The 17,868-nt window shown below is 36.3% G+C and overlaps 1 protein-coding gene across 1 annotated transcript; it reads right to left on the bottom strand.

Annotated features, from left to right (window-relative positions):
* Positions 1-4,780: 4,780 nt before the first annotated feature.
* AMTN (amelotin) lies at positions 4,781-17,103 on the bottom strand. The gene is made up of 8 exons (XM_045857701.1): positions 17,050-17,103; positions 14,221-14,307; positions 13,178-13,243; positions 12,193-12,282; positions 9,356-9,391; positions 8,096-8,122; positions 5,447-5,714; positions 4,781-4,791 (listed from the first exon to the last, which is right to left on the bottom strand). Exons 1-8 carry the CDS (start codon positions 17,101-17,103, stop codon positions 4,781-4,783), a joined length of 639 nt encoding a protein of 212 aa, XP_045713657.1.
* Positions 17,104-17,868: the final 765 nt, after the last annotated feature.

Genomic DNA, 17,868 nt, shown 5'->3' with positions numbered 1-17,868 from the left:
TCTTCTCCCTAATCCCCCCAATATCCCCTCCCACCTCCTCTCTGGTTACTATCACTTTATTCTTAATTTCAATGTCTCTGGTTATATTTTCCTTACTTTTTGTTTTGTTGATTAGGTTCTACTTATATGTGAGATCATATGGTATTTATTTGTCTTTGACCACCTGGCTTATTTCACTCAGCATAATGCTCTCTAGATCCATCCACACTGTTGCAAAATGTAGGAGCTCCTTCTTTCCTTCTGCTGAATAGTATTCCATCATGTAAATGTACCACAGTTTTTTGATCCATTCATTTATTGATGGGCACTTAGGTTGCTTCCAGCATTTGGCTATTGTAAAATGTGCTGCTATGAACATTGGGGTGTATGGGTTCTTATGGATTGCTGTTTCAGGATGCTTAGGGTATAGTCCCAACAATGGAATTGCTGGGTCAAAAAGCAGTTCCATTTTTAGTTTTCTGAGAAAATTCCATACTGTTTCCCACTGTAGCTGTACCAGTCTGCATTCTCACCAACAGGGTACTACGGTTCCCTTTTTTCCACAACCTCACTGGCACTTGTTGTTTATTGATTTTTATATGATGGCCGTTCTGACTGGTGTGAAGTGGTATCTCATTGTGGTTTTAATTTGCATCTCTCTGATAGCTAGTGATGCTGAGCAGCCTTTCATATGTCTCTAGGCCCTCTGTATGTCCTCCTTGGAGAAGTGTCTGTTCAGGTTCTTTGCCCATTTTTTAATTAGATTGTTGGTCTTCCTGGCATTGAGTCATATGAGTTCTCTATATATTTTTGAGATCAAACCCTTGTCTGAGGTATCACTGGCAAAAATGTTTTCCCATACAGTTGATTCTGTTTTCATTTTGATGATGGTTTCTTTAGTTGTGCAGAAGCTTTTTACTCTGATATAGTCCCATTTGTTAATTATTTCATTTATCTTCCTTGCCCTAGGAGATATATCAATGAAAATATTGCTGTGTGGGATATCTGAAATTTTCTTACTTACGTTTTCCTCTAGGACTTTTATAGTGGCTTTAAATATAAAGCCTTATATTCAAGTCTTTTATCTATCTTGAGTTTATGCAGTGTATTGTGTAAGTTGGTGGTCTAGTTTTATTTTTTTGTATGTACCTGTACAGATCTCCCAACACCATTTATAGAAAAGGCAGTTTTTCCTCCATTTTGTGCTCCTGTCCTTTTTGTTAAATATTAATTGGCTATAGAGATATGGGTTTATCTCTGGGCTCTCTATTTTGTTCTATTGACCCATGTGTCTGTTCTTATGCCATTACCATACTGTTTTGATTACAGTGGCCTTGCTATATAGTTTGATATTAGGTATTGTGATCCCTCCTACTTTTTCTTCTTTTTCAAGATTGCTGAGACTATTTGGGGTTGTTTTTTGTTCCATATAAATTTTTGAAATATTTGTCCTAGATCTATGAAATATGCTATTGGTATTTTAATAGGGATTGTGTTGAATCTATAGATTGCTTGGGTGGTATGGACATTTTAATGATGTTACTGCTTCCAATCCATGAACAGTGTATATACTTCCATTTATTTGTATCTTCCTTAATTTCTTTCATCAGCGTTCTATAGTTTTCTGAGTACAGGTCTGTTACCTCCTTGTTTAAGTTTATTCCTAGGTACTTTGTTTTTCTTGTTACTAAGTAAATGGGATTTCCCCCCTAGTTTCTGTTTCTGGTATTTCATTGTTGGTGTACAAAAATGCCTTAGACTTCTGAATATTGACTTTGTAACCTGTTATTTTGCTAAATTCACTTATTAGGTCAAGTAGTTTTTTTGGTAGAACCTGTAGGGTTTTCTGTGTACACTATCATGCCATCTGCAAATAATGACAGTTTTACTTCTTCCTTTCCAATTTTGATGCCTTTATTTCTTTTTCTTGTCTGATCACTGTGGTTAGAACTTCCAATATTATGTTGAATAAAAGTGGTGAGAGTGGACACCCTTGTTCCTGATCTTAAGGGGAAAGCTTTTAGTTTTTGTCCATTGAATATGATGTTGGTTGTAGGTTTCTCACATATAGCCTTTATTATGTTGAGGTATGCTCCCTCTACTCCCACTTTGCTGAGTGTTTACTTTTTATCATCAATGGGTGCTGTTCTTTATCAAATGCTTTTTCTGTATCTATTGATATGATCATGTGACTTGTATATCATTTTGCTTATGCTGTTTATTATGTTTATTGATTTGCAATATGGTACCATCCTTGCATCCCTGTGATGAATCCTACTTGATCATGGTGTATGATCTTTTCAATATACTGCTAGATCTGGATTGCTAATATTTTGTTGCAGATTTTAACATCTATGTTCATCAGTGATATTGGCCTGTAGTTTTCTTTTTGATGTGTCTATACCTGATTTTGGAATTAGGATGATACTGGCTTCATAAAAAGAGTTTGGGAGTCTTCCCTCTTCTTAATTTTTTTGGAGTAGTTTGAGAAGTATAGGAGTTAGTTCTTTAAATGTTTGGTAAACTTTGCTTGTGAACCTGTCCTGTGCAGGACTTTTTTTGTTCCTGGAGTACTTTGATTACTGCTTTGACTTCACTCATTGTTATCCATCTATTCAGGCCTTTTTCTTCTTCTTGACTCAGTTTTGGAAACTTGTATGTTTCTGGAAATTAGTCCATTTTGACCAGGTTGTCCAATTTCTTGACATTTGTTTGTTCATAGTAATTTCTTACAATCGTTTGTATTTCTGTGGCATCGGCTGTAACTTCTCTTTCATTTCTGATTTTATTCATTTGGGCCCTCTCTCTTTTTTTCTTGATGGGCCTGCTTAAAGGCTTGTCAATTTTGTTTATCTCTTCAAAGAACCAGCTCCTGGAATTATTGATCCTTTAAATTGTTATTTTAGTCTTTATGTCATTTAATTGTACTCTGATTTTGATTATTTCTTTCGTTCTACTTGCTCTGAGCTTTGTTAGTGGTTGTTCCTGTAGTTCTTGTAGATGTAGGGTTAGGTTGTTTATTTGAGATTTTTCTATCTGTTTAAGGTAGGCCTGTATTGCTATGAACTTCCCTCTCAGGACTGCCTTTGCTGTGTCCCATAGGTTCTGGGCTGTTTTGCATTCACTTTCATTTGTTTCCAGAAACTTTTTGATTTCTTCTTTGATCTCATTGTTAACCCATTCATTATTTAATATAATTGTTTTTGATACAGGGTTACTGAGGAAGTCTTCTGATAGCTCTTTTAATCAGTTCATATGACACTAGTGACAAAAGAATTTTGGAAAATTGAATCCTAATTTATACTTATTTGGCTGTGAAAATCTCAGCAATTTATAAGTGTTATTCAGATTCTGCAAATCTGAAACACTATGACCAGTAAGTCTAAAACCACTAGTAAATCTTTAACCATTTAATAAGCTTAACATGGAATATTTCTATTTCATAGGTGTATATTTGGCTTATTTCATACTGATGGGGATGACTCAACTATACTGAGATGTGTTATTAAACCTATCCATCCATATTTTTCATCTGTGGGAGCCATAGTATAGTTTGTATTAATCTCTCTCACCCTTTCCCACTCTGAGTGAACTGTAATGATCTAGGTTAGTTAGTTTTAACTGGTGTGTCTCAAGAATGTTTAAAACATTCAATACCTGACTACTTAGTTATTGGCACTGACATCTTTCCCCTTAGATTGTCAAATAAAAAAATGACTACAGCTAACACAGCAATAACCATCTGGTGTGAATGAATGAAAATTATACGTATTTTTTTTTCAGAAGGATGACAAATATATTTTTTGGTGTGCTATGAAATCTTAGTGTGCCAAGACATGAAAAGAGGGGAAAATCATTGGTCTAGGTCAGGGGTGTCAAACTCATTTTCACCGGAGGCCATGTCAGCCTCTCAGTTGCCCTCAAAGGGCTGAATGAACTTTTAGGACTGTATAAATGTAACTGCTCTTTAACAGTTAAGCAAGAGCTTGGCGCTGCTCCTGGGTAGAAGCAAAGTGCTGGGCCAGACAAAACAAGGTGGAAGGTGGGATTCAGCCCATGGACCTTGTGTTTGTCACCTGTGGTCTGGGTTATAAATTTAAATCAGATTAAATTCTACCTTTTAGGCTGAGAAACTAGAGTATCATCATTAATGATAACTTTTATCACTGTAATTTCTTACTTTCAGACATATTAAAATTAATTATTAAACACCATAATCACTAGCTCTGTATTAAAGTAGCTTGAGGATAAACAATATGATGTATAATTCTTTGTTTTCACTGTATATTTTAGATGATCAAAAATAACTTGCATATTGAAATTAAATGTCTAGCTCTTATGGGAGAGAATAAGTCATAAGGTAGGTGTGAAGAAATCAGAAAATTCCCTTCCATTAACCAGTGTCCACCCCCATGACTGCCGCACTGCCTGCTTCCAAAGCAGGCCCTAGATGCTACTGTCATCCTAGGATCCTGCGGTCACATGGTTCCTGAAAGGGGGTCTGCCTTTCTTTCATCCCCCAAAAAGAAAAAGACAGTTTCAAAATATGTTTTAATACATGTATCTTCTACATCCAAGAAGACGTAATGTTGCATTTCAAAGACAAATCATCTATTTAATTATTCTTTTTCAGAAGTCAGCACTCTCTAGGAAGAATGAATTTGCTGAAATTTCAAGAAGGCTTTTAGTTAACTAAGAATTAATATCTTCTGATATTCTCCAGTGTGTCTCAATGTTCTCCAAAATATGACCAATGAGAAAAACACCACATTTAAGGTCATTTAGATGGAAAAAATTCAGCTTACTGAACTCCTGGAAGAAAAGAAAACATTTTTTAAATAAGGTAAAAGCGTATTGAATTTAAACATTTTTCTTTGACATCAAAATTTTTTTCTAGGAGCAAGAGTATCAATATCAAATCATTTTTTTTGTTATCTCCAAGGACATTTGGTTCTAGACATCCACACTTGTTAAACTATTATTTTTGGTTGTTAGTGCTAGAAGAGCTTATTTTGCAGCATTTGTTATGTTTCACCAGTGGAGAATGGCTCATGGGGTCACCTTTGTGCTAATTCCAGGGTGCTACTAGCAGCTGCGTGTTAACATTAAGTTAGGGAGGTTCTGAGGCTTAGGTGAGTAGAAAAGAGTATTGTGATTCATTGCACCTACTGTGTGTCTGTGTGTGTTTGCGATGGGAAAAGGAGAGAGCAGTTTGTTTACAAATATTTCCAGTTCTGACCTAAAATGGAAAAGTATGTTATAAGCAATTAAATGTCTTCTTCCTGGGTTGAGCCCATAGGGTTGGTGGCCCAGTAAAAATATTCCCTCACATTGCTGCAGCCCACTCTAAGTAAAGGGTCTCCCTGACTTTACTGAGATCTCTATTTGTCAAGCCAAAAAGTCTTCTCTCCCACCCAGCAGCTGACTTTGCTAACCCAGAGGCACTTTTCTAGCTGGGTAAACTTACCATTTGGGGACCCTGTGGTGGTTCCCTCAGGAATGTGTGTCCCCCTCTGGATGCCTGCAGGGGTAGTCACTTCAAAGTCATCGTCAGTGTCTGTGCCGCCGGGGGTCAGGAAGGGGCTCTCGGTTCCCTGGATGGAGGGATTTACTCCTGCTTGTCCTGCAGGGAGGATTCTGTTCTGGACATCTGGATTAGCCTGGCTGCTGGGCAGGATAGCTCCGGGGAGCAAGGGCTGGAAGATGAGGCCTGTGAAGATGTGTGGGGCTCCTGGCTGGAGTGAGGAAAGGAAACCAAAAAGAGTTAAAGGAGTACATTTCAAAGGGCAGTCAACCAGCCTTTCTTCTTTGAGGGGAGCAAATTGGGGTAGGAATGGCAAGGTGGAGAAGGTAGAATCAGAGAAGATAATAAAGATGGGGTATTCCTCATCTTTAGGAAATTCCTCCCTGCCTGAGCCGAGCCTGATGCTGGTTTCATGACCGGGATGCCTTGCTGTGCTCCGTTTTCAGAAAGGGAAAGGGAAAGCCACCATCAAGCCAGTCACCAGAAGAGGAAGAATGCATCCTTGGCTAATATCAGGTGTAGTTGCAGGTAGAACCCAGCAGAAAATTCCTACAATTACAATGCTATATCTCTGTTATTGACCTAAGTCATAGCCTTTTTTTGTTTTTGCCCATAATTTTTAAAAAAGTAATGTAGGAGACTAAAAATTAACAGGCAAAATTATTTCAAGTAGATTACTCAATCCCTATCTCATGGTTTGCCTCCATTCATACTTCCTTTGATGTGTTTTTCAAAGGCACTGGAATATTCAGTCAAATCTTTCTTTTAGCAATTTTAATGATTTGCACACTGGTATGAATGCTGTTGCTGCCACAATTTTTTCTTTTTTGAGAAAAAAAAATCACTGTTAGAAATTCCCCCTCAGAAGAAATCCTTCAATACTGGCTGGTTTTGGAGAGAGTTCAGACAGAAACCAGTTTTCTGGGCCCTCCCAGTTCTGATAGAATAAAAGGGTCAAGAGCTCATAGTCAGAGTACAGGTCAGTTTCCTTGAACATCATTCTTAATTGTTAGTTTTCATTAAGAACCACTTAAGGAGCTTGTTAAAAAGGCAAGTTCCTGAGCTCCACTGTTAGAGAGGTTGTGATTGAGTAGGTTGAGGGCAGCACCCAGAAATCTGCATTTTAACCAGCATTCCAAGTTGTCCTGACTTGGTGGTCCAGGACTGAAGTTTGGGCAGCGCTGTGAGTGCAGCCAGAATTAAACTTATGCTAGATGAGAGACAGGTGTAGAGTACAGAAGATTTCACACTGAGGATCATGACAGTCATAGGTTTGAAATAAAGAAGGTGGGGCTGTGCACATCATTACAAATCAGACACAAAGTGTAGACTCTATCAAATATATTATGTGTGTATCCCACATAAGTGCAAATATAGTTTTATGAAATGTGTGTGTGTGTGTGTGTGTGTGTGTGTGTGAGCTGCATGAAAAACGTAGCTGTTACTGTGGGTTTTACCAAAAAATGCTTGAAAATCACTGGCATAGTAGACAGAAATAAGACTTTCCATCTTTTTAAAAAATACATTAAAATAATCCTTACCTGAGGATGTTTATTAAATTTTTTAGAGAGAGAGTGAGAAAGAGAGAGAATTATCAATGTGAGAGAGAAACACCCATTGACTGCTTCCCGTACGTGCCCTGACTTGGGTTTGAACCAGCAATGTTTTGGTGTATGGGACGACACTTCTACCAACTGACTTACCCAGCCACAGTGGCTTTCAATCTGTTTTTGACCTTGAGATCTAATTTGCTTAAGCTCTCTGAGTCTCAGTTTCTTTATCTATAAAGTGGGGTTGAAAGTTTCTACTTTGTAATTTGGTGAGGATTAAAGGCAATGCATGTAATAGACCTTCTAAGGTGCTTGTCCTATAGAATTGGCTCAAAAACTGGTAGATGTAGGGGTTCATGTATCCATGTTGGCAAACAGCCCCATTATTTTATTGATGGACAGTCCAGCAGATCTCTACCTTTTCATAACAGAAAAATTAAAAAAACACTGTTTTCCTAGATATTGCAACTTTTAATATCAATGTCATATTTAGATATCACATCAATTATGGGACGTGCATAGAAGGGCCTAGGAATGATAACATGAGTATTATTTATGTTAAGCCTTTTAGTCATTCATGTGTAGAGGGAGGGGATTGTTCATCACTATAAAACACTAGAAGATATATTTTCCTATGAAAATTAAAAATTTAAGTCAAGTAAATTAATTTTTTCTGCAATAAATATCAACATATATTATTCTACATCTGCATGCATTTTGATAATTTATAATCCTGGATTTTAATCAACATAAAGTAAAAAAATATGCACTGGCTTTCTGGATAGAATCAAATCTGATGTCAATATATGAAAAACAAAAGTTAAGTCTTATTAACGGAGATGTAGCTGGAGAATGATGATAGAAGTCCCTTCTAGATAAAGGATGACCTAATGCAAAGAGCTATTACATTGTTCAATTTATTGTAGTAGATAGCAACTTAGGGGTTTGTGGTCAAAGAAACTATGGAGATGAGGACAGAAAACAGCATTGTGTTAGCACTGAAAAGAATTTTTAAGTATTAGGAATTAAAATTATTTTTTACCAGTTCCTCCGAGCTTAGGATAGTTCCCTAAAAGGAAAATAATAGTGTGAATTATTACACAAATAGTAATATATGCATGGCAAGATGTGTATAACATAACTTAAAAAGTTAAAAAAGTTTTAAAAATTATAAATAGAGAATTTTTAAGTTTTTAACAAAATTTTAAAACTATCTTGTGACTTGCATCACAAAACTCATCAGTACATGATGGACTGTTGGCATCATCCGATGTGAATTCTTTCATATTTTAAAATTTATATATTTTCTATTATTAAGTAATAGATGTACATTGAAATAAATTTGGAAAAGGCAGAAAGCAATAACAAATATATAATCCCATCAAGCAGAGTTTGATGTATTTCTTTCCAAGTGTTTTTCACACATTTAGTTTTTACATAACAGAAGTCATGTCATTTATACAATTTGTGTCTTATCTTTCAATACTATACAACAATCACTTAACCATATAACTGACATACTTTAATAAATAGACTTTTGAATGATCACAAAGTATTTGCTTTTTTGTTGCAGTTTACTTATGTTTTCTTTAAAATTTAAGTTGAACAAAGTATTCCTCTATAGTATAAATGTTATTTTGATTAATACATTTCCTGTATTTCAGATTATTTCCTTGGGCTGCATTCCCAGATGTGGAATGAAGAGTGGATAATAATTTTATATTTGATTCTGCTTTTAGAAGTAAAAGCTGGTACCTGATGCTCATATTTAATTTTGACTCTTGGTAATTTTATCAGTGATTTCAAGAATCATTTTTGACAAAAGAAAATAGGGAGAAAGATGAAGAAGTGTTTATATTACTTTTAGGGAAAATATGTATTTAATAAATAAATTAGAAATTAATAAATAAATCCCCAAATCATTATTCATTAGATCGATTCCATTACTTTATTTTTCTTGACAACGTGGTTTGAAGGACTGACTGCTTGACTTGTGTGACATTTACTGTGTGGTTATAGTGGCATTTCTGAGCCTCCAGTTACTCATTTTCAAGTTGGAAATAAAAATATTGTCTGTAAAAGGTGGCTTTGAAGATTAAATGAGACAGTATATAATAAATAATAAAATACTTATAATAGTGCTTGGTACATAGTAAGGACTCAGTAAGTGTTTTCATTATTATCAATATCCATATAACACCAAGTAAATAGGAAACTTGGCAACTATCTGGTAAATTGAAGCAAGATTAAATATTTCACATTAAGATGTTTAAAACAAAAATCATCATACAAATCATCTTACCTGGGCTCCAAGGTGTGCTACAATAAGTGGTAACATCTGAAAAAAAATGGTAAAAATTCAGTAAAAAAAAATATTCAAAGCTATGTTCTGATAGATGGTATAAATATCAAGATTTGCTTAAAAACACAGTATTTGTTAAACAACTACTTGTTACTAATGTATCATTCGTAATCATACATATAGGCTCATAGAGCTGGATAGGAATCAGAACTCATCCAAACTGTAAAAAGATTAGACCCAGAGAGATTCAGAAACCAGTACAAGGCAGCACACTGAGAAGGTAGAAGTTAGTAAATTGGATGATCCAAAATTAATTTTGGTCTTAAGCCACCTCCAAACTGAAAATTATCCCAAGAAATAATAATGTAAAGTGTGATAAAGATGCATGTTTATTTTATGTTACTTCAGAAGATACATTAAAACGCAGTAGAGCTTTTAAAATACAAAAGTTTGAAAGTGAGCCACAGAGTGGTTAAGTAACTTGGCCAACATCACACAGGTAATAAGGGGAGAGCTGAGATTTGACCAGCTGTGTGATTAGAATTCACTCACCCATGTTGGCCTTGCTTTAATAAATGGGAGCTTTGGACTGGTGACCAAGTTCCTGGCAGAGGACCCTGGAAAGGCAGGGTCAGAGGGACTGGAGCTACACAGAAGGTCAGGCATGAAGGGAGACCTTTGGTGGTGGTATAGGCTAGAGGTGTTGAGGAATTTCCACTGAGAATGGGAATTGATTTACGTTATTGCACGTTGGGGGGTGTGCAATGTTAAACCCTCTCTTTTACTGAACCTTTAATAACATCTACAATGACAACTAATGCATATGAGTAGAGTGGATATTCTTTGCTGAACATGAAGATGTACTAAGTCTGACTTCAAGGTTAGAGCAGGGCGGTAATTGAACTGAAGTTGGGCAGTTGGCATAAGGATTGTCAAGATCACATGTTAAAGGAATTCTCTTTTTATTTGCCTGCCTCTCTGGTCCATTTAAGAGGATTACTTTTATTATTGAGGTATAAATAAGCAGCAAATATGTTGAGTGAAGGCTTTAATATATCTGTATGAAATAAGTACAAGTATACATCTCAATATTAAAAAAGAAGTGTAAAAATTCATTACATGACAGAATTTCACAAATGTGAATTAATGAAGCAGCATAGAGTGTCCTGTGTTGTTATTTTGGACAAAGGTATGAATATAATTGCAGGTTATAAATTGCAGGTTTAAAAGGTATGAATATAGTTGCATATAATGTGAAATTTAAATTGAGCAGCATAAAATTATTTTGTCAATTCAACTCAGTTTTGAACATAATGACTAATTAACACAAGCTTACTCTTATTGAAACCTGGAGGTGTCCATAGTGGTAAGAAGGTAGTTAGGATACATCAGTCCACTGTAATAGTCATGCTTCTTAATTTGGGAATGTGTTTTCAAAGTCTTATATTTTTGTATGTCTTTGGACCTACAAATTCCTTTCTTAAGAACTGGTCCTAAGGAAATAATCATTGATATGGTCAAAAAGTTAGTTACTAGGATGTTTACTGTAGCATAATTTGTAGAAGCAAATTTTGAAACCCCTCCAAATTTTTCAATATAATGGAATACTAAACAATCACTAAAAACTATATTATAAGTGACTATTTCAAAACACAAAGACTAATCAATATTCATTAAGGGAAAATATTATTACAGAACGTTAGATATTGTAAGAACATATTTTATTAGAAAATGTGCTTACCATATCACACAAAAAAGACAGGAAGGACATATCCTATAGTGCTAACAGTGTTTAATTCTGGCTATTATGACTATATTGCCCCCTAATGTTAAACTGAATTCTTTGGGTGTTTTTTTGCTCACCTGTATTTTCTGAGTTACCTATAATTACCATATATGATATATGTAATAAACAATAAAGCTTCTACTCAAAAATTATACCATTATGTGAGGCCAAGATAACTTGTTAAGGAGAATAAGTTATCCATAATGACTTAGTCCAGTCATACAGGGATCATTATATTTTTCTCAAGAGCCTAATAATCTGCTTAAGGAAGTTTCAAAGAGGTAAAAATTAAGGCTTTGTCCCTAATTAGAATTCAAACACTCCCCTAAGTGTTTGATGCCCTAAGTATATCCTTTATATCTTACTGTGAGAGGGTTTTCTAGGGGTTTTCCTGAAAAATGATGGTGGTAAATAGGAAAGATCTAGAAAGTACTCGGGGACTTTCAAAGGGACCTGATCAACAAGTCCAAAAGTGAAAGATTAGATTTGCTGAATTTAGATTTTATTCTCCTCTTAATTTTAGTTTGGGATGATTCTGGCCACCCAGAAGGCCTTCAACGGAAAACCCAACACACTGCTTGACCGGGGTAGTGAGCACACCACACAGTGTGCAGACGATGTGCTGTGGGATTGTGCACCTGAAACCTGTAGAATTGTATTGATGTGTCACCCCAATAAATTCAATATAATGGAAAAATGATGCAAAAAACCCCACACCATGCTAGAGAAGAATCCTCCTACTTCTCAGTTTGCCCCGTTATACTTTTGACCCTTCAGCCTTTCCAAGCTCTTCGCATTTCTCTGCCACCCATGATAAATGCAGGCTAGAGAGGTTATGGGGCAGCATGCGCAGTTTTCTGGGTGTGTTCTCATAGATTTTCAGCAAGAACCAAACTGTCAAAGACAGTTCCATGTTCTGTAGGGCATCCCTTTGCCAATTATCTGGGTAAAATGTTTAAGAGCCTTGAAAAGATTCTTTCCTTCCCTTTAGACTTCCATCTGCGAGAAAACGCTCCCCAATGGTAAACTGAGGTCCCATTGTTGAACTTACTTGTGGCTGCAGCTGCTGCTGCATGTTTAGCGCCCCCAGGGTCAGTGGGAGGGTCTGGGCAGCAGGTGCCATCCCTGCAGGAGGATTTAGCTGTAAGGCAAAGAAGATTTTCACTGTGTTGTTTCAGTTTGAACATTCAGGAAGCTATCATGTATTTACTGAATGTAAAACATGTTTAAATAAAAAACTTGCTATGCAAATGTGAAATATACTATATTTCATTTGGAATAAGTTACGGAGACAGAGTTCACAGACTAGTCTACCAGCACAACCATATGTTGTCTAACTTTTTTCCATGTTAAATTTTCCTTTGGCATTTAACTCATTCTTTTTGAGAACTACTTAGGATTTCATCCTGGCTTTTTGTTTTTGGCTATAACAGCAACAATTCTTGGAATTTTTCTGAGGGTTTTCTTATAAAGAAATGATTCTTCATAGGAACAAAGTATCTATTTTGCATATAATCTATTACTATGAATTGTACAAATCTGATCACTGGATCCAGATTTAATCAGGAAATCCACTTTAATCAGGAAAGGAACTTAAATTATATATATATAGTTTAAATCACTGTACCGATATTCTATAAAAAATGAAAATCTTTCTGTCCCTTCTGGCTTGCTCTAGTCACTGGGGTGGAGATAGTGGTTATGTGTTGCAGTGGGTGTGCAGGTGCTGTGGGGGTGCAGAGCGGAAGGTCTGGTTAAGAAATGGGGAGAGGAACTTGGATAAGAGGTGAGAAAAACTACAAAAGTAAAGACTTAAGAATTAGGATTCTTTTAGAGGCTATTTTGCTCAGAAAAAAATTTCATAATGTATCGAATAGCATTCAGTTCTCTGACTTCCCTGTCATCTCTCTTTCAACTGATCTACCGTGAAAATGTGTGTGTGTGTACATTTGTGGATACACACACACATACACACACTCAATGTTAGGTATATATACTCAACAATGGATATTAAAATGATATAAAAGAGTACTTACCAGCTGCAGATCTGACCCCAGCGTGAGCATCTGTGTCAATGGTATTAGACTTAAAGAATGGAAGACCTGCAGGGCATTGAAATTGATGAGACAAGAGGCAGTCTGTTTTCACTAACCTGTCGTCAGTGGTGGAAATCCTCAAGTAACTTGTACTCCCATCACAGGTGGATTTGCCATGAAGGTAAATGAAGGTGAAGCTTCAGTGCCTCTCACTAGTATTGCCCCCTTCTTTGGCCCTGGAGGCACCCTAGCAGTCTATCCAGTGTATGGCATTTGTCAGCTTAAAAAGTGTGTATTACTCATTTCTCATCTCCTTGTGAATTATCCACTTTAGTACTTAATTTTACATATCTAATTTTGTATTCTTTTTCTTAAAGGGTATTACATAAGCTTCAGGTTTCCTAAAGAGAGAGATAGGCTTATGACTTGAGTATTTCATAATGTCCACAGATTTAAAAAAGAACTTTAGACTCTGTTTTTATCTGATTGTTTTACAAAGTCTAGATGGAGGTGAGGTGGGGGTCTTTAGAACAGAGAGGATGGGTTAGAGTCAGAAGAAGGGTAGTAGCTAAGAGACAAAGTAGTTTTCCAAAGTATTTAAATATGCTTTGAAGAAATAGACACTACAGTGATGCATTAGCTCATCATCAGCAATGAAACTTGAGGAAATCTGCAGTTGTTTTCATAGATTACCTCTTAATCCTTGTTAGCTCTGGCAAATACTACAGTGACATGTCACAGTTTCACAAGGGCATAGAAAACCGAACTTTATCTATGGGTACAGCTGTTGCTTTTCAAAGTTTACTAGATTGGGTGACTAAAACAAATTATTATTCAGATAAAAGGAAAAAGAATGAGGATGCTTTATTTTCCTGACTTGACTTTTTAAAAAAACTGTATGGTTCCTGTTTTGCTTTTTTCCCTGAAAGGAAAGCCTCCCTCTCATTTAGTCATGGGACACTGTGTAAGTCTTGATTTTAAATCCACTAGTCTTACCACGTGTCCTTCGCTGGTCTGCAATGTTCTTCTTGGAGGACTCTTACCTGATTCGGATGCTGTTGGTTCAGTAGGGTTGTCTGATCTGGAACCAGCTGAGCTGGAGGAAGTCCCAAAGCAGGGGTGAGCTGCATCTGTGACAACAAATATTTGAAGAGTCAGGTATGTGTTTGAAGTTTTGTGTCCATTTATTCTCAGGATGTAACAATTTGTCCCAAATGCAAAAATGTCTGCCTTTAGGCTCTGTGTGTTTGGAGTTTCAATTTCCTGAAACATCTTATGCACAACAGGAGATGGAACTGTAGATGGAAAAATGTCAGCCTAGGTGGTGAGCGGTGTGGGGAGGGAGACAGCGAGGGAGAGGACACATGGATTTCTAGCTTTCCATTTCTTTTCTGTGACTGCCTTCTTCTTTTTTCAGGGCATGAAAGACATAGTCTGCCCTTAGCTCTTTACACATGTGCTTTTCCGCAGTGCTTGAAGGCATGCCACCATGACTCCTAGTGTGTTTCCATGATGCATTCTGCTTTTGACCTGTACCTGATGAGTCAGTTTCTGTAATGGAAGTGAAGTCTCTTTTCTGGCCAGAGTATTTTCCTAGTGTATTAAGAACCACTGAGTTTAAGGGGTGAAAATGTGTTTGTGATTCATGTGCTATATTTGTATAGTTTTGTTTAAAGATAAGGAAACTGAAGCTCGGACAAGCAGAGTGACCTGCCTGAGGTGACATGGTGAGTGGCAGAACAAGATCTTGAAAGTGCTCTTGGTCCTTGAAGAAAGGAGTCCTTCTCTTGGTTTCTCTCAGCACTCCCTCTGCATTCAAGTGGAACTCCCTGGCCTGGTTGACCCCAGTTAGCCTTTGCTTCTGGCTGTACCTCAGAGGGCAGTGGGGTAGGGTGTGGTCTTTGAGTAGTGCCCTTGGGCCACTTCGATATACCCTGGAGCTGCCACTAATTCCTGGTTTCACTTTGGATTTTCCTCCTCAGTTATAAGAGGTAAGACCAGCATTATCCATTCTTAGAGGTTCCTACAAGCTTTAAGATATGTAAGTATAAATTCTGCAAATTTATTTTCATCCCTTATAAGCTATTCTCAACATGGTAGCCAGAGCAGTCCTTTGAGAAGAGCGGTCTGCTCCTTTCACTCCTCCGCTCATCCCCTGTGTAGACTTCTATTCTCACTCAGAGTAAAAGCCAGAGACCCTACAGTGGCCCACAAGGCCCTCATGCCTGGGCCCCAGTGCTGTCTCTGTGACAGCTAAGGCCCAGCCCTGCCTCAGAGCCTCGCTCCACCTGTTCCCTCTGTCTTGAAAGCTCTTTCCCCACAAATTGGCTCACTCCCTCACCTGCTTCAAGTCTTTGCTTGAGCTCATTTCTTACTGAGGCTCACTGACCTGAATATGCAACCTGCCCTATCTCCAATTCCTAAACAGACCTACTGAAAACAAGTGTTGGGCTATTTTAAGTGTCCACATTTGCAAATTTATTCATTTTGATGCCTTTATGATAATTCAATAAATTAGCTTACAAATCATAAAAAAGTCACATCTATGTTTCCTGATTTTTTGGTTGATAAATACCATTACTATACCTAATAGATATCTCAGTGCCACCTGCCCTCTTGCCCCCGATATCCCCTGCACCATGTTTCTCTAGCTGCTCTTATGTTATTGGCTATTAGCAGTCTACACTGACCTGCATGCTACTCCTCAGTCTACATTGAATGGAAGCTGTGTTCCTGGAAATTTTATTTCTCTTCAGTTTTTACAAAGTGTATAGTAACTTAAATATACAAGAGACACTGTTTAGGAGAAACTTTTGGTAAATTTATTTGAAGTGAAAAATCAATGTTTTACAAAAAATTTAATTTCCTAATTTACCTTGTTTAGAAATTGAATTTGTGCAAGATATGTCCTTCTTTCAAGGACATATGTATCATCTGGAATGAAATACAAGGGAGGTTTATTCATGTCTGTTCCATCCTGTTCCTACAAGATCACCCTCTTCATCTCCTGACTAATCATAGTTATAATTTATCATTTAACAGTTTTTAGAAATTATTTATTATTTATTAGTACTGTGCTAGTGAACACCATGGAGGACCACGCCCTTTCCCCCTTCATCACTGTATTTTCAACAACTGGGTGGTTTATAGAAGGTTTCCGGTAAATATTTGTTCATGGTATGGATTACTACAGAAGTGTCAAGTGGGCTTGAAGCTCACCTAAAATGTTTTCTTTGTGCTCTGCTATTTTATAGCAAATATATCCTAATTAGTTTCTTAATGCCCACACTTAAGTATAACAAATAGTCAAAGGGAAGCCTACTTAGAGGCCCAGCCTATCTTTCACATGTAAACACATTTTGTGATGAAATGTTCTAAGTCAAAAGTTATAAAAAAAGTCTGTAGTACTTCCTTGCAATTGCATGATTTGGTCATCTTTTTAGAGTTTAGATAATCTAGATGTTTTGTGCTTCTAATTAGAAAAATCAGAAAATGTAGTTTACTTCTTTAGTCATGAGAAAATAATTAGTTGCCAAAAAACCTTAAATTCTTTTTGGGAAGTAAAATTATATTCCACTTGAGTAGTCATAACCCAAGGTATTCTTTTTTCCCTCATTTCTACCTATGGCTCTGCCCAAATAGTAGAAGTCCCACCACAATAGAGTGGATGAATTTAAAAAATGTAAGCACATTAAAATATGCACTAATACTTTGTTAGTTTATTATCTGTCACCTTGGAAAATAAAAATTGAAAGCTAAGGGAATGGGTCACAGAACAGAGCAGTTTTAGTGGAGGGCAGGAAGAGCAATAGTTCTGCAATTAAGATGCTACTAAGGCTGGTTGGCACATAAAATAAACATGTTGCACTTACTGGTAATGACTGAGTTGATCCCAGAAGACAAAACAGTAGAATCATAGTCTTCATGTTTCAAATTGCTACCTATAACAACAAAATAGTGTTATTCTTTTACTCCATTTTTCTCCTTTTGAGGAAAGATGATACTTAAAAACAGAATGTTTTATTTGAAACGTTGTCAGTTAATGTTACCTTTCTCTCCACTAGGCAAAGTGTACAGGTGAAGTCCAGTTGACTTCTCCAGTTCTTATGGAGAAAATTTTATCCTTTGATGAGTTGTGAGTTTGTAGAAGGAATTTAAACCAAACTCCAGGAGGTTGGCAACTGAAAGACCAATCAGGCAGGACTCAGCTGTGAAATCATTTGGTTTCTTTCATTTCCCAACACTTCATTAAGTGAGTTATTAGCTGCAGACATCATATTACCCAATGTCTACCATTTGAATAGGTGGTATGTCTGCCATTTGAATAGATGTCTTGTGTAATTAAAAAGTATACAATTAAAAACATTAAAACCCTTCTTCATCTTCATTTTCTTCCCAAATGACTCTCCAGAGGTACCTGTTTTATCATGTATATATGGACATATAAATCAAGCATCAAAATATAATTATGTGTGAAAAAATGAGGTCTATCATGTATATTGCTCTTCAAGTTACTTGGTTTACTTGACAAATCATGAACAATTTTATGTGTCTGTACATATAGATTTGTTTAACTTATTTAATGGTTACATTATATTATATTACATTTCATTTTGTTGGATATTTAATCCATTTCCATTTTATTTTATAATTAAAGAAGTGGTACAATGAATACTCTTATACTTTTTTTA

The sequence above is a fragment of the Phyllostomus hastatus genome, unplaced genomic scaffold (assembly GCF_019186645.2).
Source record: "Phyllostomus hastatus isolate PE091 unplaced genomic scaffold, TTU_PhHast_1.1 phas_scaffold_1674, whole genome shotgun sequence".
NCBI classification, from domain to species: domain Eukaryota; kingdom Metazoa; phylum Chordata; class Mammalia; order Chiroptera; family Phyllostomidae; genus Phyllostomus; species Phyllostomus hastatus.
The sequence above is the reverse complement of the archived record's forward strand: the minus strand, read 5'-3'. Positions and strand labels throughout refer to the sequence as shown.